At 39.7% G+C, this 26,510-nt stretch overlaps 1 protein-coding gene across 4 annotated transcripts in view; it reads left to right on the top strand.

Annotated features, from left to right (window-relative positions):
• Positions 1 to 23,815, top strand: part of CSNK1G1 (casein kinase 1 gamma 1) — a 71,260-nt gene extending 47,445 nt beyond the window's left edge. Inside the window, exons 7-14 of one of the 4 annotated variants that reach the window (XM_075273707.1) lie at positions 648 to 733; positions 4,951 to 5,035; positions 5,438 to 5,586; positions 7,129 to 7,236; positions 14,128 to 14,238; positions 15,585 to 15,691; positions 17,040 to 17,063; positions 23,250 to 23,815. In XM_075273707.1, the coding sequence (XP_075129808.1) occupies positions 648 to 733; positions 4,951 to 5,035; positions 5,438 to 5,586; positions 7,129 to 7,236; positions 14,128 to 14,238; positions 15,585 to 15,691; positions 17,040 to 17,063; positions 23,250 to 23,307 (728 nt within the window). In that variant the 3' untranslated portion in view covers positions 23,308 to 23,815. The remainder of the gene's footprint in view (positions 1 to 647; positions 734 to 4,950; positions 5,036 to 5,437; positions 5,587 to 7,128; positions 7,237 to 14,127; positions 14,239 to 15,584; positions 15,692 to 17,039; positions 17,064 to 23,249) is intronic. The other 3 variants (XM_075273710.1, XM_075273709.1, XM_075273711.1) reach the window with 3 other exon arrangements.
• The last annotated feature ends 2,695 nt before the right edge of the window (positions 23,816 to 26,510 follow it).

Here is a 26,510-nt window from a genome sequence, read left to right as displayed (position 1 = left end):
TGGAGATTGCATTGTTAAACCTCTTATTATGCTGTTGCTAGCTGTTTGACAGACTCTGTAGAGGAACGTTGCATAATGTCATGATTTCTATGGCAACTACAGTGTAAAATGTTATTATATCAATGCTATTACAATGCTCTGCTTTAGTCTCACCTCCACTCCCTCACTAGTTCAATGGAAACATTTGCATTTACATAGATGAATGCACTTCAATTGCTTTTGTTAGCCATATGTTCCGAGATATATGTTGAGATTTTACTGAATAGTCTTATCAGGGCATGTAAAAGTCTTCACAAGGGCTCTCAATACTTCTGGCAGGTTGAGTTGCCTGCATTACTTTACTAGGAAGAAAATGCTTTTTAGAAATTTCAGCTACTATGTAACTTTATACCTTAATTCATGCCTAAGATTTATGGTTATTGATCTTGTGTATAAAAACAAGAGAATTGTATAGATGGTATAATAGGATGTTAAATAGTTTATGAGCAATCCTGGAGCTCCATTTTATTTTGTGTACATAATTATCCTGATCTCTTGTAATATGTGAAGTCTGTTAGAGAAAACTGCATTATAATGTGTGTGTCTGTTTGCATGTATGCATCTACATGTATCTGTGTTAGTAATTTACTTTTCATTTACCTGCTAAGAGCAAAGTCGAAGAGATGACCTGGAGGCACTGGGACATATGTTTATGTATTTCTTACGAGGGAGCCTACCGTGGCAAGGCCTAAAGGTAAGAACACTTCAATCCCTAAATTATACTTTTTCCCACAAATGTTAAAGTGCTGCAGTCAGGTCAGGTAATCTGAATTATATCTTACTTTAGTTGAGCAGTATCGCAATCTTGGATCTTAGGGCCTTTTTATGGCTGTAGGAAAAGGATTAAGGGGTTTTGACACAAATAATGCTTATTTCCCATCTGATACTCAACAGTCGCGAAAACTAAGGTCTCTAAGGGCTAGTTCACACATGGGGCACCCGCGTGGGTTTTGACACAGAGAGAGATGCGGCGAGCCGCGTCTCTCTCTGGTCAAAACCCGCCTGCCGCAACCATCGCGGTCACGGCTTTCCCCTCCTATGTCGGCTCAAATGAATGAGCCGACATAGGAGGGTGCTGCCGCTAGGCAGAAGCCGCAGTCCAGCGCGCCGTGGCTTCTGCCTGAAGAAAGGACATGTCACTACTTTTCTCCGCTAACAGCAGCCTGCCGCTAGTGGAAAAAAGAAGCCCTGCGTTCTGCATATACCACCATTGTAAATGGGCGGATTTTGAAGCGAAATCCGCTGTCAAAATCCGCCCCTTTGTTCACGTGTGAACGAGCCTTAGGGCTAGTTCACACGTGTTAGGGAGACGAGGAATTTGGTTAGGAAAAAATCCGCTTCAGTAATGAGGAAGCTTTTTTTGACATGAGGCGGTTTTAGGAACGTTTTTGGAGTGTTTTTTTTTTTTTTTTTTTTTTTTTTTTAGGCATTTTTTGTTTCAGGTTTGTCCTCCAGCACAGTGAATAGACCTTGAAAAAACAGCCTGGTGTTTTTTAAAGCGTTTTTGCCAAAAAAACGCTAGTGGGGGGTTCGAATCCAGCCAGAAACAACATATGCAAGGAGTTTGTGTGTTCTCCCCGTGTTTGCATGGATTTCTCCCATTCTACAAAGACATACTGATAAAATATATATATATATATATATATATATATATATATATATATATATATATATATATAAAATGTACATTGTGATCCCTATATCGGGCTCACAATCTACATAAAAAAAAAAGCTAGCAGTTTTTCTGCCTCCAATTGACTTGTATTGATTTCGTGAGTCAAAATCCGACTGAAAAAAGGTCATGTCACTTATTTTTTCCGCTAGTGGACAAAAGAATGCTAGCGGTCTACATAGACCTCTATAGTGAGGGGGTGGATTTTGAGGCAGATTCAGCGTCAAAATCTGTCCCCTCTTGCCCCGTGTAAACTAACCCTAATTCTCCATGTTGGTTTCTCTTTGGCAATCCTATATTGATAACTAGTATAGCAGCACGTGTGCATGACTGCTGCCTCATTTGTACAGGAGTACACAGGATCCCAATTCTCATTGTTGTCCCAACAATTAAACATTTTCTCCACAATCCCGTGAATAGGAGATGTTTTGTGGCCCAAATCGACACCTGTCAGCAGACTATGACCAAACTATTTGAATGTGGGTCTCAAGGCTTTTCATATTTATAAGGCTTTTTGTATTTATAAAAGTACAAAAAAGTTATTACTCAAAGAAATGAATAACTTTTATATAATGGTTTGCAATGCAGTATACTGTGCCAGGATGGATAACTTGTCTGATGGACATCTCCCCTCCAAATTGTCTGTGACAGAGCTCTTTGTTGTGACCGGTTGCCTATAATGAATCTTTCAAAGCAATTGTATTAATATTTCCTATACTACAAGAATCATGGTCTATGCCTTTTTAATTATTTCATCTATGATTGGATCCTTGAGAATTTAGAATCCACTTTTGGTTTTCTCCAGTCCTCAGTGACCTCTAATGTGTTCACTTGACAGGTGCTATGGCATGATAACGTAATGAACGTGGCAGGTTCTACTTGCTTAAATGTCAGCTTATGGCAACAATCCAGTTTCTATTCATGTAGCCAAAAGCAGTCAGATTTGCTCCTGCGTTCTTAGAAATGTTGTAGCATAACAGCCTAAAATAAAGAGCTCTGCATTCAGCTGACTTGTAGGGCTGAATCATTTAGCCTGTGTGTGTGTATATGTGTGCGTGATATATCTATATATCATTTTGGAGTTTTCTTGCTTGAGCCGTAGTACAATTGGTTTCATGTGCAGTACTGTGAAAATGTTTAAGGCAGGGTGGAAGTGTTGAGTTTATTTTTGTCAATTAATTATAATTAAGTGAATAAACAAGAGAAATCTAAATTGCATCAATATTTACCGTGACCACTCTTTTCGCTCAAAATTTCAGCAGTTCTTCTCTGTACACGTGCACACAATTCATGAAGGAACTGTTCCAAACATCTTGGAGAACTAACCTCATTTCTTGTGTGGATGCAGGCTTGCTCAAGTCTTTGTGTCTCTATGTAATCCCAGACAGACTCAATGATATTGAGCTCAGGGTTCTTTGTTCTTTACACTGAAATTGGTTCTTATTGACACTGGTTCTCTGTCCTGGGTTGTTCAGAGCCAATCCTATGTCTTCCTGATGTTGGTGTATGTTGGATAAGTATTTGTAGTTTGCACAACTGAGAACACCATTAATGCTAACCAAAATGCCCAATTCCATTTGCTTAGATTCAGCTCAACTTTCATGGCAACTCCACCTTGCTTTACGGTTGTCTGCAGCCACTCCTTTTTGTACATCTCTACAGACATTTGATAAATAAATTCATTTGCAGCTAAATATTTCACATTTTCATTTGAGTCCTGAGCACCTGTTGCCATTTCTCCATACCTCAGTTACTATGTTTTCTTTTCTAATTGAGTCACTTTGGCTTGTTTCCATGGTATGGCTTTTAGGCTGCAATTCTTCCATGAAAGCCACTTCTGGTTGTACTTCTGCAAACAGTAGATGGGTATATCTGGGTTCCACTGGTTTCTGCCAGTTGTGAGCGGATGGCACTGCTGTTCATCTTTCAGTCCCTTGGCTGACCACTCCGTCACTTTTTTAAATCTGTCTTTACCAGAAGGCAGATTCTATCACTAGGGTGGCATCTTGGTTTATGCTGCAGCAGAACGACGACTCTAAACATACAGCCAATGTCATTAAGAATTATATTCAGTGTAAAGAAGAACAGGAAGAGTCCTGCAAATGATGATATGGCCCCCAGAGAGCCCTGATGAAGAGAGAAGGATTTGAGGAAGCTTACATGCAAAGAAGAACTGCGGTTCGTTCTCCAAGATGTTTGCAACAACCTTCCTGCCAAGGATCTTCAAGCAGTGCATCTAGAAGGATTGATGTTGTTTTGAATGCAAAGGACGGGCACACCAAATATTGATTTTATTAGATTTAGTTTGTTCACTTTGTATTTTGTTAATTAAATTAAACAATTATCACTCTTATTTTTGAAAGCAGCATTTTTTCCACACCTGCTGTGTGTGTATGTATGTGTGTGTGTGTGTGTGTGTGTATATATATATATATATATATATATATATATATATATATATATTGAGATTTTTCTTTAGTTTCATCTCACAATCCACAAATTAACCCTTTCCCATAATAGAATAGCAGATATCTGGTATTCAAATATGGCAGCCACCCAAGAGCCGATATAGCCGTTAAGTTTCCACTGTATTATACAGCTGGGACTCTGTGATCGTGGGCATTAAACCCCTGCCATTTTGAGGAGGATCACCAGACCCCGGGAGTGAAATTCGAGGCAGTGGTGTGTTGCCTTTATGATTGGGGTAGCCTATTGAAGGCTCTCAGGCTTGTCTGCATTATCTTCTTCTATTACAGGCTGCTCTATGCTGCCTGTAGTAGGAGTGCTGCAGTTTTGCAATGCAATAGCTGATAACTGTTGAGAAGTGGAAAATCCATTACAGATGCATACACAATTTGGCTGTGTGTCTGGCTAAATTATAATATAAATATATATATACACACACACACACTATATGTATATAGAACTGTGTGTGTATAATAACAATTACTTATGGTTATGAGATTTCGATTGATACAGCAAAAAAAAAAAAAAATTGTAAAAACTTTTTTTAATAGATAGAATAGCGTAGTCCTAAGTTACTTTTATTGTTTGTACTTGGAAGTCTCTGTAAAATGGTAAAACAAATGCTCTTACGTTATGTATTTCGTAGCATAACTCTTTAACATATCAATCTAATGTTTGTTTTTGTTTTTTATTTTAAATTACACAAATAGAACTGACTGCATGTGTAACCTATATATATATTTTTTTTTACTCCCCTTATTCCAAACTTGTAGGCAGATACGCTCAAGGAGCGCTACCAGAAGATTGGGGACACAAAACGTAACACTCCGGTTGAAGTCCTCTGTGAGAATTTCCCAGGTGAGAACTTTTGATGACTTTTGGCTATGGGTCAGTAATACTGAAATTGTTATGCTGCCAGTTAGTTATTGATAGTGAATGTAGTTATTATTTTGCCAACAGTAAAGTCACAGTTGCGGCATCTTACAGGTAGCAACACAACCTCCCCCTCATGTGTATATCTGTAAAGCCAGGAATGAACCAGTCAGGGGACAAAATCTGGTAAAAGTTTTTAGATTTTCTGAGCTTCATAAAAAAAGAGGATTCCACAAAAATAAATAAATTACATATGTTTGCACTATAGTTCAAGTATAAATGTTGTGGGAGCACTACAGCTAAAACAAGTATTGAGGACATTGGTGTATATGACCAGATTGTTTCATTTTGGGAACTTCACATCTCATTTGCTTTTGTACTTTTCAGAGGAAATGGCAACTTACTTAAGATACGTAAGAAGGTTGGATTTCTTTGAGAAACCAGATTATGATTATTTGCGGACACTATTTTCTGAACTGTTTGAACGGAAAGGATACACCTTTGACTATGTTTACGACTGGGTTGGCAGGCCAATTGTAAGTAGCTTCTCTCCTTTTGAGTTTTTTTTTACTAGTCTTTAAATAAGACCTGTCACTTTTCCTTTCCAGACATGTCTGTTTTAGCAAATATATGTATTCTCCATAATATAACTGATGTAAAGCATGTTTTTTGGATTTGTGTGTTGTTCTCTTCATATTAGACATACATAAATTGATAACTGGGTTTTAATAGAAGGGGATTACATTCTATATCTGCCAGTCACTGGACAGTGTAAGAACGTGTATCAGATTGTCAGGTTATTCATACATTTCTATTCATAAGGAGAATAGTACTAAACATTATGAAAACAAATTGTAAGAAAGACACTCCAGGAATATGTGATGGGAAATAAAAGTATTTAGTAAGACAGACTACTCAGGAGTAATGACGACAGGTTCTCTTTACAGACAAAAAAAAAACAACTCTCCTGATTCTGTTTGTTATATTTTTTTTCTAGCACAAGTAAAGGGATGTTTGTATTGTAATTCACATTAGCCAAGGAGTAAACCTATATATCATGTTTTCACCAGGGTTATAAAATACAGAATATTGTACTGTGTTGAGGAGAAAGGGATTTTCTGGAACAAAAACTTTGAAGACTTAGGATAGGTCACTAATATTGGATTGACAGTGGTCCTATGCCTAGAACCTCGACGTTAATGAGTGAAATAGTCATTTTGCTTGGGTGAGCTCCTATTCACAGGCCTATGACATCACGTTCATAAGTTACATGGCCTCTTTGTAGCTCACTCCTATTCAAGTGAAGGAGACTGAGCTGATGTACCAAGCTGCTATAAAATTGATGGTGCTTTGTCTGGCAAGCCGTGAAGGGGCCGAGGTGTTTGACCGTGTGCTGTGGCCTCTTCTAATAAATGTTCATCTCCCTGATCTGATATTGATGATTAAAAGGTTAGGTCATCAATATCAAAGACTCAGAAACCACGTTAATGACTTATACGGTGTAGCTGTGAAAACTGTACGATAATATCTTTATCACAGGGAGTGCAGTCCAGTCATTGTATCTGTGATCTGGTAGAAAGCATCACGTTCTGTTGGGGCCTTGAGAGTAGTTGTACAGTGCTGAGACCATGACTTGACATTTATAAATAGCAGTAAATAAGAACAAACATAACCTGGGGTAATATCCCAGCAACTATTAAGAATGAGAAAGAAGGACCAATGTACTGTGATAGCCAAGTTAAGGCAGGTTCACATCTGTGCTCGGTGAGCATTCAGGCATTCTGTTACCCAGTCCTCCCAGTAGTAGAATAACTGGGGTGCTGCCACACAACGTTCTGCCCATCGTGCAGCTGTACTGAGTGCTGGGGCTGCTGGAGCTTTCACTTATAAGTACGAGTAACTTCAATTAATTCTAGGCCATTCTCATTCCTGGCTAAATGGTAACGGCAAATCCACTTGGCCTGTAATGAGAAATGGCCTGGAATTAATCAGTTACGCTTATTTATAACTGAAAGCATCAGTGTCCCCAGCACTAATAATTTAAACAAGGTGATAATTATTTGTTTAACTCTCTACAGCCTACTCCTGTGGGATCCGTCCATGTAGATTCTGGAACCTCTGCGATAACTAGAGACAGCCATCCTCATCGGGAACGACCGTCACAAACCCAACCCCTGAGAAATCAGGTGAGATCCTTTTCTCTTAGCCTAAGTGCAATGTTTAGGCAATGTGTTCCTCTCCCTTCTAGTATCTGCCAGCAGCTAAGGCTATGTCTCTGCTGCTTTGACACACATTAACCCTTTTAACTGTTATAATTTTCACAATGGGAAGCTGCATTTATTCGGCAATGTTTATTTTCCTTATATGTATTCTTTGTATTAAGTACTAGACTCATTCTGCCCTTTTTAATTTGGTGCATTTTTCCTTCCTATATTTTCTACACTCCAGTAGAATCAGTCCAATGGTAATATGATTCTATGTGACAGGTTTTTCACGTATATTCATCTTAAGAGATTTTGCCTTTTGTTTCTGCTATAGTCAGTTTGTATCCGAAGATCACTATTAGTTATAGCTGCTGTTCTAATTTTGTTTCCAATGCTCTTTCTGTACCAATTTTACCTACAGTATCTCAATACTACTTTAGAGCTAAGGCCCCGTGTAGCAGCCTGCAGAGAAGCACTTGCGTTTTTTTTCTGCATCGCTCAAAGGTTTCCTATGCAGACTTTCTGCTTCAATTATACCTATAGGGAAACTGAAAAGAATGTATTGTGCCTTTTCCCTTTTGAATACACCAGATTTTACAATCATTTTGTGCTGTAATAGAAAAGCAAATCTGTTCCTATATTATGCCAGCAGATCCATGGCCATAATCTGGCTGAGAAATACAGTGCATGTGTTGTTCACATTTCTTGTATGGCTCATATGGACCGAGCTGACCACATACTCGTGTTTTATAATGCTGGAATTTCTGTATTACAACAGCTGTGCTGTACAATTTTCACAGCACCATGTGAATACTGTGCAGTACAGCTGCTGTAATTTCAGAAGCTCCTAGCTTCATAAATCAGTATAATGCTGTGAATTCTATTCCCATTGGCCATGGTCAGGATCGGGAATTGGAACTGACACATGGATCGCATTCCCCTGCCTGAGACATGTTTGGAACTGCCCTTAAAGGGGGTTTATCGAGGAATTATTTAAAATCTCACTTCCTCCAGGGTCCTGCTATAGCTGTACCTGTTTTCTGGGATGGTTCTGACTTTGGCTCCCTTCTCTTCCATGTTTCCACATACTATGTAGGGTGGCTTTATTATTACAATTATGTATTCTGCCAGCCCATATAGTACAGGTGAACACGGGAGGAAGTTTCTGTGAACACGGGAGGAATTGGATCAACTCGGGTGTCAAGTGCTGGTTCCAATCACGTGACAAAGAGTTGGAACCATCCTTGAAACCTGAGCTTAAGCCAAAATAGAACCTCGGAGGAAGTGAGATTTTACAGTCCTCAGATAACCCTTTGAAGTTGGAGACTTGGTGAGTTATCAGCAGGTTAGCCTCTAGGAACTCGCTGGTGGCTAACCCGCTACGGACTACAGTAGAGCTGTAATGGATGGGATTTCAACAAATCCCATCCAAACAATGCATTAAAAAAAAGTGTCAGCACCAATTGTTCTGCAGGTTCTGAATACTCAGTATATCAATTATTGCTGCATATTTGACTGTGACACTAAGTTGGTTATAGCTGTTTGGTAGTCTTAGCTAGCCATTTTTTGCTGTTCTTTGTCACAGGTGGTCTGCTGTGTGATGTTTGCTAATGGCGTCTTGCACAGGACCCCGCTACATGTGGTTTAGACAGGAGAGGTCTTCGAGTTCTCTAAAACTGATAGTCTATTCTTAGGATAGGCCACTAACATTACATAAGTCCCACTCTTAGTACCCCCCAATAATCAGCTCTGCAATGAGATGTGTCTTCTACTACTACTACTCCATACAACACAGCATGGTGTACTTTCAGTAGTGTCTGTACCTGTTATTACAAATGAGTCCCGGTCAACCGAATGGGATGAAGTTGTAGCAAATCGCAATATTGGGTATGGCTGCTGTTAATAGTATGTGCTGTCCTTGGTAAATGGTGAAGGGGGTCTAGAAGCCTCTTAATACAGCTGATCTGCTAGGGTGCCAAGAGTTGGAATCCCAACTAATGTATTGATGACCTTTTTTTGACCCATTTTACAATGGAGCCTATTGCCTTCTGGATTTTAAGCCTTTTGAGTCTGTTATTAGTGTAAAAAAAACAAACAAATACATTTAGTACGAGGGTTTTTTTGTGATTGTATGGAGTAGCATAGGTATCTTTCAGTTATATGGTAGACAGTATAATAGAGAAACTTTTAGCAGTACAATAGTGCCACCTAGTGACCAAATGAATAAACTGGAATAAAAAATCTCAATCCGCTTCAGTAAAGCCAAGACTGTTTCAAAACCCTGAGCAGATAAATCCATTAAACTTTTTTACTCCCAAATGCAGAGCTTGTCTGCCCATGTTATATGCAGCTGTAAGCTAAACCACTTTAGAGCTTATTCACAAGACCATGATAAGCTGAGATTTCTAGCAGAAGCTTCTTCTTTTGGCATATTTATAAGAATTATTTATAGGAGTTTCTCTTTTTAGTGACCAACAAATAATTGGGGAAAAAAAAAATCACTATAGATTTTCTTTAAAAAATGGTTAAGGGGGTTGTCCAGGATAAACTGTTATTGGCAAGAAAGCTGGGAAAGGTCTCCCACTGCAGTCTTTTCCAGCAGCGCCCTGTCACTTCTGTCAGAACAAGTTCTCATGAGCAACAAGACTGGATCACAGTGGGAAATGCCAGAGCACCTTAAAAAGGAGTATGGGTTTTATTATTGTTCCCCCCCCCTCACCTACCCCTGACTTTCTTGCCAAAAACTGTTTATCCTGGAATAGTCTTTTAAGGCTGAAGCCCCACGTTGTGGAAACGCAACGTGGAGAAAAACATAGTGTTTTACAGTACCCGCAAAGTGAATGAGATTCTGGCTAATCCCATCCACCCATTGCAAAAATAACCTGCTGTGGAAAAGCTTTGTTTTCAAAGATGCAGCATATCAATTAAACTTGTGGAATAGGAATTTCCCTATAGGTTTAATAAGCAAAGAAATTCCACAAAGAAAAGCAGTGGGGAAAATAAAACTGGAAAAAAACTGTTTATTTCCCGACAGCATTTTTTTTTTTTCTTTAGCTGCGTTCCACAACAAGGGGCCTTAGCCTAAAGCAGTGATTACTTGGAAATCTGCTAGGGTCTAGATGCCTTTGTACAACGTTATCTGCGTCCTCAGGACATTTGTCTTTTTATAGAAAAAAAATATTTGTTAGGGGCGCCCGGAGGAAATTGTCCACCCCTGAGCAATCTTGTTTTACAAATAAGAATGTTGGTTTTGCCAGGATTTGCTCATTCTTCATGTCTTGTATCTGAGATGTGTATTTTCATTTTCTTTCTACTTTCTCTTATCCCTTTATCCAATTCCCTTCTACTAATTTCTATAATATGAATGCAGAGCATCTCGGCTACTTCTCTTACCATTTCAAGAAGCAGCTTCTGGGGTCATGTTCTAAGCGATGAGTCAGGGGGAAGTGAGTGGAGCTAGAAATAGGAAAAAGATAACTTTTTGTTTTTGAATAGTTTTATCACATGGGTAAAACATTGCTAATAAATGATTTGATGATTTAGCTGTTTCATGTATTTGGGTTTTCTCCTAAAATATTTCCATATATGTAAAATAAATTATATATATATATATATATATATATATATATATATATATATATATATATATATATTTTAGTGGTTCTCTTATCAAGACCATAATCTACCTTGCAAGTCTAAAAACTTTGATCTTTGATCTACAGCTCAGAACGTATATTGATAAAAACGTAATTAGCATTAAGTAAAACATGGGGGGGGAAGGTTTGTCCTCCTTGTCTTTCTGTACCTTTTAGAGTCTCTTTTATCTTGAGCTGTATACTGAGGGGGAAGAAATAAATAAATGCTAAAATGCTTGGTATATCTAAGGCAACTATTTTGCCCCAGTTTCTTCAGCTATTCTGCTCATGGCTGGACTGACTTTGTTGAGAGCAGAGAAGTAGTTTACTTCGACATCACACTGCTATTTTCTACCCCACTTTATTAGATCTGTTGTTGGAGAATAGGTATGAGTGGTGTCAATAAGAGTTCCCGAGTAGAAGGAGCAGAAGGTTGTTTCCAACTCCTAACAATTACTAGTTTTGCAATAACTAAGATCTTGCATATTAATTTTCGATTTGGAGATGGAATCAAACTCAGTTCTAAATGGAGAAGAGCTGTCTGTGAAGTACGAGGCACCGAACCATCCATTAATTTATCCAAAATATCAAAAGCTTCTTTCCAGTATTCAGTTACCCTGGGGCAGTCCCAGAGGATATGAAATAGAGAACCATTCTCCCCACATAATCTCCAACATGCCGGGGGAGAACTGGGGGACATCCCAGGGTAACCTTATATGCAGTCTCTATATGGGAACTGCATTTAAGTGAGAAAGCGGCTTTACATTCTTCATTAGACCAACTTTTATCAAGTGTTCTCTCCCATAAACGAATCGGGTGACTCTTTTGAAAGGATGAACGAGAATCAGTAGAATAGTAAATAGGTCGTAGACCACGACGAGGTAGTTTAAGAAAAAGTATAACTCCTGGGTTACACCTTACATTGAAATAATCGTAAGTATTGTATGCAATGTCTAACTTGTAGATATTTAGAAAAATCACTGTTAGGCAGATCAAATTCTTTGGACAGAGAGGCATAATCCTTAAGTATAATATTCTGAAACAAAGGATTTAAACTGACCAGGCCTTTAGCAATCCAGCTCTCCATACTCAAAAATGGGTCCGAAATTGAAAATATTCGGATAGGGATCATAGAATAGTCTAATATACCTGGTCTAACTGTTTCTGCTTGGAAATATGTTCATTCACGAGCAGAGTATTTAGTAAAAGGTGAACAAAGGCCCGGGTTAACTTTAGACCAAAAAAGGTAAATATAATGTGTCGAAAGCTTTTTGCTGAAAAATAAGATTTCTCAATATGCGCCCAATGAAGATCTTTCTCCCTAAACAAAATATTCATTAATAAAGACACAAGGTTAGCAATATGGTATCCCTGAATATCTGGGACTCCAAGACCACCCAGCAAGTTATGTCTAATCAAAATTGTACAAGAGAGGCGAGGTTTCATTCCTGCCCAAATAAATTTAGTAAGTAGGCAGACTATTGCTTCTGCAGTGATTACATGGGTAAAGTTTTATATTAGCTTTTCAGTTCAGTCATGTCAAACATGAACAAATAGAAAAACCAGGTCAAGTTCACAATACAGAAAAGAGTTTGTCCAGCACAAGAGTTAAAGGTAGTCTAAACTAGGTTTAGATGCCATTTTCTTGTGGCCGCTTACTGTGTAAGCAGTCATTTTCTTGTGACTGCTTACACCAGGCGGGCATGCGCAGTCGGCTCTGCCCAAGGCCCAACGGGAGTCGACTTGCGCGTGCATAGAAGTCTCAAGCCGAGGCTGGAAGAAGACTTGTGAAGAGGCCGTTCCAGAAGAAGATAGAGGCGGCGCTGGAGAGTTCTGTCGTAGCATTGGGGACGCCCCCAGTGCTGTTTGAGCGCATGGGACCACCCCCCGTGCTGCGAGAGAACTCATTTGCATACCGAAGAAGTATATAGGAAGTATACTTCTGCTCAATTCGCCCCTGCAATTGGTTAAAAAAAACTCCTCCTAAAAACGCCTCACCATAGGACTGTATGGTGAGGCGATTTTTGGAGGAGGAATTTGAGTCAGTTTCCTGACCAAATAACTCCATGTGTACGCAGCCTTAAAGGGATTCTATTATTAGAATCCCTTTTTAAACTGCTACCACGTAGGAATAGCCCGAAGAAAGGCTATTCTTCCCCTACCTTTAGAATTTGTCTCCACGCCACCGTTCCATAGATATCCTGATTTATCTTGGCATGCTAATGAGTTTCCAGACAGCACAGGGGGCATTCCCTCGTTCTCAAACAGCACTGGTGGGGGCATCCCCTGTGCTACGTGAAAACTCTCCAGCACCGCTACCATCTTCTACAGCCACGCCTCTTCTCTGCGCTGTCTTTGGCATCTAGATACCGTGCATGCGCCGTCGGCTCTGCCATCGGACTTCTGGCAGAGCCAACTGCGCATGTCCATTCGGCCATTTGCTTGTGGGAGCATACTGCTCGTCTAAGTGGCCACAAGAAAATAGCTGAATGCAAAATGGCGCAAAGCCTGATGGCAGAGCAGACTGCGCGTGCGCGGTATTTACATGTTGAAGACAGGATCACTGGAAGAGGACAACGCAGAAGGCGTGGCGGATAGGTGCAACTGTAGAAGATAGAGGCGGTGCTGGAGAGTTTTCCAATGACCTGAAATATTTCTGCTACTGGAATACGCAAAAAATAAATAAATAAAAATAAATTTCACAAAGACATGTCAGTCTTTCAGTGGTTGTGGGAATATTAATGTTAATAGGTAAATTATCTTGACTATTAGACGTTAGAGTGGTTTTACTACTAACTCTACAATTGTATTGCCTTTGGACTGATGCCTTGGAGTTCTGTTAAACAAATGCATCTCACTATTTTGTTACTTTGTAAAGTTTATATTTGCTTGGACTGCATTGCCAGCCCCCTCTTGTCCGAAAAATAACAAGCTTCATATACTGAGACTTGCATGAAAACAAGGTCAGGCACACAACCAAACTCTTTTCTTTATAGAATCTGGTTGCTGTGTCTGCTGTCTTTTCTTCTTTTGTGCTTTAGAGCCTTTGCATTTTTCAGTACAGAGAGGGCTGAGTATTTTGCTCCGCTTGCAGCACGCGACCATAGCTTGGCTTTCTACTCACCTTCACTAACACAGTGATCTGTTTCCATTGCTTTGGCCTGGCTGATCTCCTTCTCCCCAAATATCCCTCTCCTCCACACCTCGCAATCGCATGCTTCCTAACGCCTCTGCGCAGACGGGCGCTCCAGACCGCCGAGGAGCCTGGGAGTTACAGGCCAGCCGACAGGCTCACCCCGCTTACCTGGCACCTCACCTGGCATCAGACCGGCTTGGGGGATCTGTGCAGGTATTAGAGCATGTTGGGCTACTTATTTTTAGGCATGTGAAAGATGATTGTTGACAAAATGTTTAGTGAATAAATGATGTTATGGATGTAGCCATTCTCGGAACTGATTTTTCTAAATTTTGGGGTAATTGTCTTGCATGTGACCTCTGAATTTTTTATTTTGTGAACACTGGCCCACGTTTATCAAAGTTATATAATTTACTTACTGATGCTGTGACAGCTGTGAGACTTATGTAACTTATTTCCTTAACGTGCCACAGCATACATCTCTGCCATTAATTTTTACACTGGCTAGCAATATTTCATTTGCAACTTTTTAAAAAGTCAGCATTTTATAGGCCTAAATTTTGTCCAAACAGTAAGCCATGCCCACTTTAACTCCACAATTGCCAAAGTGCCATGCACAGAGCAGTGACTCTAAACTGTGGTGCAAATTAATAAAACTCACATGGCAAATAAGATGGCATTTGGCAATATAATAAATATAGGATATAAATGGTCTCTATCAGCTTCGCTGTTGAGATGGAAGTTAATTTCCTATATTTCACTGTGCCTGATAAGAGCATGACAAAGGTCTAACTGCTAGGACCTTTACCGATGACACATATTGAGGCCATATACTACCGATATGCTATCATTTTGTGGCCCTTTTCTTTTTCAGCTGCTACTGTTGTTCCCTTCACAGCTTTTCAGCTTTTCTCTACTTGCTGGCCCTCACAGGGAACTGCAGAACAGCTCCAGTCAAGTGAATGGTGTCATGCATAGTTGTTGGCTAGAGGCACTGCTGTGCAGGGAAGGTTTTCAAGTGGACATGGCAGCCCTTGTATTTTCAGTATCAATGTAGGCCTTCCTTATCAAACCATATGCCATCATTCTATGTGATAAACCTTTAAGGCTACATTCAGACTTGCTAGTGGATGGAGTTTTCAAAACACATTTCACTTGTAATGGAAGAAAAAAAAAAGATTTTAGGATATTCTGTAGATTTTCAGATCCAAAGGTTTTGTATTGCCACTGAATTGCAAAGTAAAATCCTCTCCAAAACACAAAGGTGAAGTCTACAGCATCTAAACATTGGTTTTGAGGTTTTAGAATGGCCAGCATGGGGATCTACGAGTGAACTATGTATTTTAAATATTGCTCACGCTCTATTCATAAGAGGTCAGGTACTCACATGTTTGGTTTGGCATGATTCTGACTTATTTTGTGGCTGGTGTATCGTGTTAAAATAATGCTTATTAAATTAAGAGTCCTGATAGGACTCATTGGATGTGTATACATTTCCTTATCCCTAATCCTTTTATTTATTTATTTATTTTTTTTTCATTTTTTAATTTCTGCTAAAGGTGATGAGTTCAACAAATGGGCAGCTGAATGCCGATGACCAAACAGGCGGTCACTCCAACGCACCGATCACAGCGCAGGCCGAGGTGGAGGTTGTGGAAGAAGCTAAGTATGTGCCTCTGCTTTGTTTCTACCTACAGTTCTACCCCAGCACGTGTTCCCATTTATTCCTTTCCCATGTGCCTCATTTACTACCTTGTCTTCAATGTTGTGCCTTAATGTTAATAAAGCTGCTGCAATACAACTTGCTGCCTAAATTGCAGCCACTTCTGCATGCGGTCAGTCTTCAGTAAACATGTTACATAACCACTGTCCTCCTTCAGGCACCACATTCTGTCTCCATTGCTGCTGTAAGATTAATAATTGTTAAAGGGGTTGTTCAAGACTTAATTTTGATAGCCTATTGTTAATTAATATAAAGTCTTGGGCAATCCCCTTAAGAATTGAGCTGCTGGTTTCTGGATTGTAAACTTTTTGCAGACCAGTTGTATATTGAAATAGACCAATAAACTGTAGTAACCACACAGATAGATAGTATAGATTTATCTTTATAATACTTGTTTGCTTCTACATCTCTGTTATTGGTTGCATTAAATTTTTTTAATATGCATAATTCAAAACATACAACAGGTTATCTCAATTTAAGACCGTACACATAACCACCAGTCATTTTGACCCTCGAGCAGCACACTTTTTTATTTTTTTTTTATTAGTATCTGCACTACAAACCTTTGTAGCAAATTCCAAACATGGCCCAAGACCAAATACTGTATATGTAGACTTATAGCTTTACATTAAAGTGTACCTCTGATTGTATAAACTAAATGACTATAGTGCAGGTCTTGTGCAGCAAATTCTGTCTCCCAATAGCAGCAGGTACCAACCGCAGCCTGTGCTATGGACTGCTCATATCCAACCAGTTCCCTTATTGAGCATGGGAGCACCCTCTGTCTACTAGTGTGAAGATGTGAGCAAGCTGCAACTGCAGTGAAATGTATTTAGAAAAAAAATATTGTGCACTAGAATGGTTTCTCCAATTGGACGTACACTTTTTTTTTTTTTTTTGTAAATAAACATTAGGTATTGAGCAAATTTCTGCTCATGTGCACATGAGGCTATTGTCGCTGACTGTGTTGCATAAATGTTGCTGGCATTTACATAAAAAAACTTTTTTTAAAGTCTTTACAAGCCAGATTTAGATAAGATTTTCTCAGTGTCATGTATTTAACTTGGCGTTAGTTTCCAGGTTTGTTTAGTGGTTTTTTGGGGGGGGTTTCTGTGTGGAATGGTCTGATGTATCCTAGGTGTCAGCCTCTTGATCTTAATGTAATATCCCCATTCTGTTGACCTGCAAGGCATGTTGTCTGCATGGCTACATCCCCCCCATCCTCTCCCTAGTGTCTCGTGGGTGTATTAATATTTCTCTCTTTCTCTCTCTGTCTTTTAACACACTGTAGCTGCGTGAAAATGCTCAACTTGTGGTGAGTCTCTCTCTGAGGAGCGCACACCATGGAGAGGACCCCCCTTCCCCTTTAACATTTGGCCCATGGGATTAGTTTGTGTACCTCTTTAATTCCCTGCAGAGTAGCCTACATCACCCTTCTTTATAGGAACATTTGAGAGGTTAAGGGTAAGTTCACACGTAGTTTTCTGGTTCAGATTTTGAAGCAGGAAGCTGCGTCAGAATCAGAGCCAAAATCCCATTGCCGCAGCTTTCAACAGTCGCGGCTTTCCGCTTCGGATTAGGCCCAAATGAATGGGCCTAATCAGGAGGGATTGTGTTGACGCCGCGGCAGTTTCCACCGCGGAATCCAAATGAAGATAGGGCAGGTCGCTTCTTTTTTCTACGAGCAGTAAAATATGGCTCGCAAAAGTAGGAAATGACTGGCTCCCATTGAATTCAATGGGAGGCGGTTTTTGACGCGGATTCCACGTCGAAATCCGGACCACAAAACTACATGTGAACTTAACCTAACAGGGAGGTGTATTCACCCTTTTAAAATCACATAGACTACATAATTTCTAGAGGGTGAATACACCCTTTTAGAGGCTCTGCCTTGGGCTATGTTCATACAACCAATTTTTCGATTAGAGCTGAGGCTGACCCTCTGATTTTGGTCTTTGAAGATGATTTGGAATGAAAACTATGGTTAGCCATATCAGCTACCTGTCCATTAGTGATGCAAATTACAAATCTGCATGAAAAACCTTGATAGCATATAAACAATAGTGTTGGTTCTCACTGAAAAAAGTAGAAGTTTTAAACTAATTTTTGGCATAGCATAAAAAAAAAAAAAAGAAATCTGTATTACTTTGTTGTGTAAATATCCCTAAGAGTTGCTCACACCGATTCTAGGCTCACACTAGCATTGTGCTCTTTGTCATTCAATTCCACCAGGAATCCGACTGACGGAGAGCAGAATTGCTATTTAAGCAGTTACACACGAACAATAGCCAGCCCGATCACCGCCAGTGTTGCCATACATCACAGCATATCCTATACGTGTATTTTTCCATTAGGCGTGAGTGGGATTTTGCTAGAATCCCATCCACCTTGCAGTGACTGTAAAACGCAGTGTTTTTTTTTCCCATGGAGTTTCTAACGCTACCAAACCGCAGCGTTTACACCATGTGGGGCCCCAGTTTTAGATTTAAAAACCGTAATGATTTTAAGTCATCAACTGTGAGCTGTTCAGCTTATATCTTTTAGGGTTCTCTATGTATTTTGTGTTTATCGCTCACTCAGATATATGGTACAACCAGCAAACTTAGTCAATACTATCTGCATTGCTTTGCTTAGAAAATGTCATGTCATTCTGTTAACTTTAATGACTACCAATGACTAGTGGGGAAACCATTTATCCCCTAACCTATGGAGAGGAGTAAAATATTTTTTCATGCCATAACCCCATTAACCCTTTCACTGCCAAGGGTCTCTGGAAATTTTGCACCTCCTGTAGCCAGAGCAATTTTCACAGTTTTGCAACATTAAAAAAGCATCCAACACCCCCCCCCCCCCCCCCATACCTATATATTTTCTTAAAGTAGACACCTGCAACATTGTCGGAATGCCACTTGGTACTGTATACGAACAGAATCTCATCTTTAAAATGATACCAAGAACTTGATGATAAAATTATAGTTTTGGAGCAATTCACTGTTGAAATGCTGTCGGGAATTGATATCTGCAGTTTGATCTCAATGCCAAATAGCGTTTTCAACAGTGAATCACTCCAAAACTGTAAGTTGTATCATCAAGTTCTTTATCATTTTAAAGATGAGATTCTCCTCTTTAAAATGCATTTTAAAGCATCAAGATATGTTGATGCAGTCCAGAAATATCTGCATTAGTAGGGAGGACGTAGTAACTACGTCCTCAGCTACTGATGTTCCACTTTGGGAGGACGTAGAGCTACATGCTTGGCAGTGAAAAGGTTAATGTATACTCTTGTTCAGATTTTTTTTTGCCTTTTTTTTTTTTTTTTTTTTTTTTTTAAGCCAAAGCCAGGAGTGGACTGAAATAGAGAAGTACAATCTGTCCTTACGGCTGAATTCACATGGTGCTGTTCCTTGGATTTTGTTTTTTACTGTAATAATTAGCACATTTTACTTTGTGTTTCAGCGTAGTAGAACATTTTTACTATGTTAGTAAGCCAGAAGTTTTCATTTTAATGACCATTGGCTTACAACTGTAATATATAGTAACATGTTTTAGGCATTACTGCAATTGAAAAAGCGTACAGTTTTTAATTAAGAATGCATCATGTGAACCCAGTCTTATAAGTTTGTCAGTTGATGGCATTTTGCTTTTATACACTATAAAAGATGCAAAATTCTAGGCAGTACAACAGCCTGAGTAGAGTATGTGCTGTTGATAACCAGTACAACTGAATGGTGGAGGAACAATCATGGTAGGTTTGTTCCTCACGTGTACTTTGTGTTGGCCAGTTATATGACACACATATAACTGCACTTGTTTGCATGTGCTCAGTAATCATTCAGCACTCGCCCTTATGCCTGTATGTTATGTTATGCCTGTAAATTAAGGTTGTTCCAACAGAATTACATGACCTTTTTAAGTAAGAATCTGAAAATCACTCTCAGCACATCACACCACAGCAATAAATTTAGTTTTTTTGTTTGTTTTTTTTGTTTAAAGAGGACCTTTCACCACTTTTGGGCACATGCAGTGTTATATACTGCTGGAAAGCTGACAGTGCGCTGATTTCAGCGCACTGTCGGCTTTCCCGATCTGTGCCCGCTGTAAAGAGCTTACGGTGCCGGTACCGTAGTGCTCTATGGTCAGAAGGGCGTTTCTGACCATTAGCCAGAGACGTCCTTCTGCCTCGCGGCGCCAATCGCGCTGTGCTGTGGAGCGGGGAGGAACGCCCCCCTCCTCTGCTCACAGCGCTCGTCCATAGACGAGCATTATCAGGAGCGGGAGGGGGGAGTTCCTCCCTGCTCCACAGCACAGCGCGATTGGCGCCACGAGGCAGAAGGACGTCTCTGGCTAATGGTCAGAAACGCCCTTCTGACCATAGAGCACTACGGTACCGGCACCGTAAGCTCTTTACAGCGGGCACAGATCGGGAAAGCCGACAGTGCGCTGAAATCAGCGCACTGTCAGCTTTCCAGCAGTATATAACACTGCATGTGCCCAAAAGTGGTGAAAGGTCCTCTTTAAGGGTTACTAACACCATTTAAGGTTAAGATGACATTTACATTATTACAGTCCATTGCAATCATCTGTCATAGGAGGAGAGCAAAGGACTCCAACGTAAAACATTACACACACACACACATACATACATACACACATACATACATATATATATATATATATATATATATATATATATATATATATATAAAGGAAGCTGTCAAGTTTACTTTTGCATGGTAATGTGAACTTGACTCAAATTAGAGGTTGCCTGGGCAAAACAAATAAAATAGGCTGGGGTGTTCTGGTGCCCTTCCAGCCCGGTCTGGTCCTGCTGCTCCAGTGTCTTCTCAAAGTGCTTGCTGGCTGCAACATCCCAAATCCCTTCAGCTGATTGGCCTCAGTGCTCACATGGCAGAAAGACATCAACTGGCTGGGCAGACCGGACTGCGCTGGGTGACACCAGATCACTGGAAAAAAGTGTGTTTGGGGGATTTTTTTCTCTTACCCCCACTGATTAAAAAATAAAATAAATTTTTTTTTTTTGTCCATTTTTGCCTGGGCAACCTGTTTAAATTTTTAAATGTCTCCATGGTAACAACTACAAGCAAACCCTGTATAGTCTGATCTTGCAGTCCTATTTTTGCCTACTCATTTTTAACCTAGAAATTAAGAATAAGCAACTGAAGTTTTGTTTTTCATAGCAGTCTATAGACACAGTTTAAATTAAAAATATTCTATTTGCAAACTGCTTCTTTTTTCCCCCAGATACACTGGATATTTAGAAGTGGTATTAAATCTTGTTTTAATGGAGCACTTTTCCATTTTAGGCCAATGCCATGGCAGAAAACACCACGGCTGAAACGCATCACAATTTTTTTTCTGCACTGTTTTTCACAAAAAGTCCTCTGTGGAATTCACCTATTATACTTATACAGAAAACATCAGATATAATTGACATTCAGTGATTTTTTTTTTTTATTTTTTTTTTTTCAAAGCATCTTTTCTGCTGTGGATGTTTTGCTGCAATTTGTGGAGGGAATTAGCCAGAATCCCATCCACTTTACAGGAAATGTAAAACACAGGGGGTTTGTTTTGTTTGTTTTTTTGCTGAAATTAAGCTGTTCATATTGAATTGAATTGCTATTTAAAGGGGCTCTATCAGCAAAATCATGCTGATAGAGCCCCACATATGCGTGCATAGCCTTTAAAAAGGCTATTCAGGCACCGTAAAAGTTATATTAAACTAAGCCCCCCCCCACACACACACACCGTTTTAAAATAATACCCTAAAAAAGAATGTGATCTACTTACCGAACGTGCACGCTGGGCGGGCATTCAGGGTGTGTCTTCATCTTCATCCCCGCCTCTTCTTCCTGCGATGTCCTCCGGTCCCGTCCTCCGGCGCTCGTGAACTTACGTTGATAAAAAAAAATTAGCCTGGGCGCATGCGCAGTAGCCGTAGTAGAAGCCGCATGCTACTGTGCATGCGCCGAAGCTATTTTTTTTTTTTATCAGTGTCCGCTCGCGAGCGCCGGGGGAGGACGGGACCGGAGGACGTCAGAAGAAGAAGAGGCGTGGACGAAGATGAAGACACACCCTGAATACCCGCCGAGGGTGCACGATCCGTAAGTTGAGCACATTCTTTTTTAGGTTATTATTTTAAAACGGGGGGGGGGGGGGGGGAGTTTAACTTTTACGGTGCCTGAATAGCCTTTCTAAAGCCTATTCACGCATATGTGGGGCTCTATCAGCATGATTTTGCTGATAGAGCCCCTTTAATTGAATTTGGAATTTGTATATTGAATTTGGTCGAAGAGGGGTGCTCAGAGGTTTTCTGGCAGGTAATTCTTTCTTTACTAAATGCTCATCATGCATTTAAAAAAAATTTAAAAAAACCTTAACTCCCCAAAGTTCAATAAACGGTCTCTGCCCACCTTCTAATATACCTTAACCAATATTAATCAATTATCAATTTGTCAGTTGATTCCAATCTGGACTAAAGGTAGACTTTATTTGTAAAGATTTTGCAAACCATACAAATCTCATCCACAATGTTATTTGCACAATACCATCAATATTGACTGCGTTCAGTGTAACATCAATAGTCGTGGTTGCATCTTAGCTACCTTGCCACAGTACACACACAGGAAATGACTGCTCAGCCACTCACTAGCCACAGTGCTGACCCACCTCGGCAAACAAGTGGCTGAGCAGCATTTCCTGGAATACCAGGGAGTAGAGAGTCTAGCAGGTAGCCTGAACAGAGAGACAACAGGAGCCGCAGGGTGAGGTGAGCATTGCATTTATTTATTTATTTTAACTCATTCTGAACCTTTCAATTAAAAACATAGTGGCCATAAAGCTATGTTATATCTGCTTACTAAGACAAGCTTGCACACTGCCAGTGCCGCCTGTATGATGACCCTTCTCTTGTGTGTGCTATAAACAGACTTTCTCCACTTTACACAAAGCCTAAGGCACATCCAGGATTATATTAAACATTTCTAGCAGTAGATGCCAAATTGCTCCTCTTATTATAATTCACCTAGCCACTTGGGTCCTTTCCTTTCACCCAAAACCCCACTTTGTCTGGCTAAGTTGTTGTCCACTCCTGATCACCTTGTATATTGTCTGCATGCGACACACCAGTGTGTTTCTTACTCCTTGTCATTCCTCAAGTGTCTGTAACCAACCACATGGTGCATCCAACCTCCACTTACCTTTTGGTTTAGGTTTTTAGTTAGCTCAAGGGACAAGCACCTCTGCAGTGATGTTAATGATATTAACTTGTTCAGTGCCAATGTTTCTTGTACAAACCTTCTCTAGCCCTTCTGCAGAAAACCTTTCTGTGCATTTTGATGTTTTTGTACACAGCATTTTATTTTAGAGTCCCCTCCCCCCCCAGTACAGCCATTACGCAGCAGTGAAAGCGCAAACATCTTTAATAAAGAAAAAGTTATCCTCATTTCACTGACCTGCCTCTCTTCTTTCTTTTTCTTTGCAGGTGCTGCTGTTTTTTTAAAAGAAAAAGGAAGAACCACTCTCAGAGACACCACAAGTGAACTCCATAATCCAACAGGAGGAAACTATCAGATTAGCGTCTGCAGTGTCGCTGTGTCAATGACTCTAGGGCATTGGGGGTGAGGATGTAGGTTCTGTATGGTATAACTCTTCAGGGGATAATTGGTCACCAGAAATCGAATGTCATCGGCTATAAGGGAAGGCCGACCCAGAAGTGGTTCCTGAGTCAAGGTGCAATAATGCCGATCCCTCAGAGCTAAGAGCCCTAAGATGAAGGGCCATGCCTACAGCTCGGAATAGGGATTGCCGGGGACCACTCTTCCAATCCATTTGTATTAACTACATAGGTTACTGCACTCCCTCATTGCTTGAATACAAGAAAGTCCTCATCACAAACAACCTGTTTACCCCCCTCAATAGCCATGGTCTGGGGGTTGCATCTCACAGCTCCCTAGATTGCCCTCCTCCCAGTACTTCTGCCTGAGGGAATAGAAACTTGACTACATTTTATTTAGAAAAATGGTCCCTTATGCCCCATCCTTTTTTGGTTACCCCCCCCCCCCTTTTTTTTTTTTTTTTTTCTAAATAAGTCTCCTTTAGAAATAAAGTATAGACAATTTAAAGCATTCCACAGTAGATGGGCCGCTTCCTGCATGGGTAAATGCCTCACGGAGTCTGTGTTGCACTACTGGCTTTAAACTAAATATACCTTTTTTGTTTTATTTTTTATTGATAAGACATGTACATTCTCTTGCTCTGCTGCACGTTCACCTCAGAGCGAGGCTTGGGCTCAGGTTTTAGAATGATGAAGCCTTGTCTCCCTGCTTAGCTTTATGTAAACAGCAGACCACAACGGATTAAACTGAGGATAAGTATTTAGTTTTGCTGCTTCAGGGGAAAAAATCAGATAGGAACTGATAAATGGACTAAATACTATGGGAATACCTCTCTATGCTTGAATTCTTACTGTAGATCTTCTTGCAATGTTATACTTTTAATAGGAACCATCAGAACCTTCAGGTTTGTTTTTTGTTAATTTTTTTTTTTTTTTTTTTTTTTAATTTTGGCATGGTATTTTAGAATTTACTTTTCCTACACAACAATACTTTGTGTTTTGATTTTCAATTACTGTGGCGGGTAACCTATGTTCCCTTGTGTTAAAGCATACACTGAGTTTGGCTGCGAAAAACTGTGAATCCATTTTATTTTATTTTTTTTGTACAACTATTTAATCTTTATCATGGCTGGTTCTAGGTTTTTATATATATGGATGAGGTTTTAGTTGTCAGTCCAGATGTTATTTTGTAGAATTTTCTTTGATGAAATCATGAAGTCTAGACCTTTATAGCAATGCAATGAGAAAGCAAACTTCAAAATGGCCATACACATTATTGCAGTAAGCCAACCATGCATAAGTCAGACATGCCACAATGACTGGTTTCATCCCAAAGTCAGCCAGTATGATTTCTGCATCACATTTCTGTTGTCTCTTCTTTGAACCAGTGATGAATCCTATTTTTTTTTCAGTTTCAAGATTGTGAATTATTGCTAATCCAGCGTTATATGGTTTCTACTCCAGTTCTGATCATTTGTGACCCTTTGATTGCCAGAAGTGATTATTTCTTGTGCACTGATGGGGTGGGGATACCTAGCGGTCTACAAGGAGGTGTCTCTACTGCTCCAGTGCCTTTTTATTTCATTCTGAATAGTCTTCATTTCAAACTTCCAGACACTGAAAACAATTGCCACAAGGAAATGCCTCGTGTAGATGTTTCACTTTGTTTTTGGAGGTAAACAAGGACTTAAGTTATTCCTCCTTACGTTTCATATACTTTCCACATGGATGGATCAACCCCTTCCCCTCAGGAAAATTCAGCTATCCCTTCATTGTACAGATCACTTTCCTTTTTCTTTTTCTTTTGTATGTTAAAGGTATATTTAATTTAGAGTATTGCATTGCACTGTAGCTAAAGGGGGATTTTTTTATGCTGTTTTGTGTTTCTTTTAAGAACTTTAATAAATGTTTGTCTGTTAAATGTTTCTGGCTGAGATATCTGAGGTTTGTAATCTAGAGTTGGAGGGGGATGTGGATTTTTTTTTTTCGTGGTCACTGTGATTGGGATAACAAGAAACCTACAATGACCACATTCAGAACTATCAAATGATACCTATACTAGGGCTATTATGGCACAAATCAAAATCATGATCACGAAGAATGGCAGATATTTAGGTCACGTCCCTAAGTTTCGTCTCACAAGGTGTTCCAGGCAGTTTTGTTTAGTCCAAACCGAAATTGCTGTTAGGGTTCATTCACACCAAGTATACGCTGAGCTGATTCTGAATGTAAAACACGTTCAGAATCAGCGCGTACAAAGCAGATCCCATTCATTTCAATGGGAGCCGGCATACGAGCGCTCCCCATTGAAATGAATGGGCTGCTTTTTTCCCCTATTGGTTTCAATGTGATACGCGCGTATCACATTGAAACCAATAGGGAAAAAAAGCAGCCCATTCATTTCAATAGGGAGCGCTCGTATGCCGGCTCCCATTGAAATGAATGGGATCTGCTTTGTACGCGCTGATTCTGAACGTGTTTTACGTTCAGAATCAGCTCAGCGTATACTTGGTGTGAATGCACCCTTATACTCAAGACCCCATAGCATAATTGTCAGAGGCCCAGGGGAGGTGTATTATTCACCTATTCCTAACTTCAACACAACTCTCTGTTCTCTCTGGCACTTCTACCTGACATCCAGGACTGTCGCAGTGGGCAACAGGCGTCGTCTCAGCAGTCCCTGACATCAGTCAGAAGACCGGAAGAGAAAAGGGAGTCAGGCCGGAGCCCAGCAGAGGTGAATAACATTGTCATTTATGTTTGATCACCTCCCCTGGAACTCTGCTAAATATATTCTGAGACCTCAGAGTATAATAGAAATTTTGGTTCAGAATTACAAGTTGTGTTTTACTGCTCCATATTATTTAGTTGATACCGTAATTAGTTATTTGTTTGGGAATTGCTAAAGGGAAAAAATAATAAAAAAAATGAAGAAAAATCTTTTGAAAGAGGTTTCGCAAAAAATGAGTCATCAGTATTTAAAGTTTAAAATTAAAAAATAAATATTAAAAAAAAAGCTAGTGACTGAATTCCTATGAAAGTTAATATGCAACTAATTCTGCATCTAATTTATACAATATTAAAAACTGTATAATTAAAAATGATCATTTTCTGTTGGTAACTTCTTTT

This window comes from Leptodactylus fuscus, chromosome 5, assembly GCF_031893055.1.
Source record: "Leptodactylus fuscus isolate aLepFus1 chromosome 5, aLepFus1.hap2, whole genome shotgun sequence".
Taxonomy (NCBI): Eukaryota; Metazoa; Chordata; class Amphibia; order Anura; family Leptodactylidae; genus Leptodactylus; species Leptodactylus fuscus.
The sequence above is the reverse complement of the archived record's forward strand: the minus strand, read 5'-3'. Positions and strand labels throughout refer to the sequence as shown.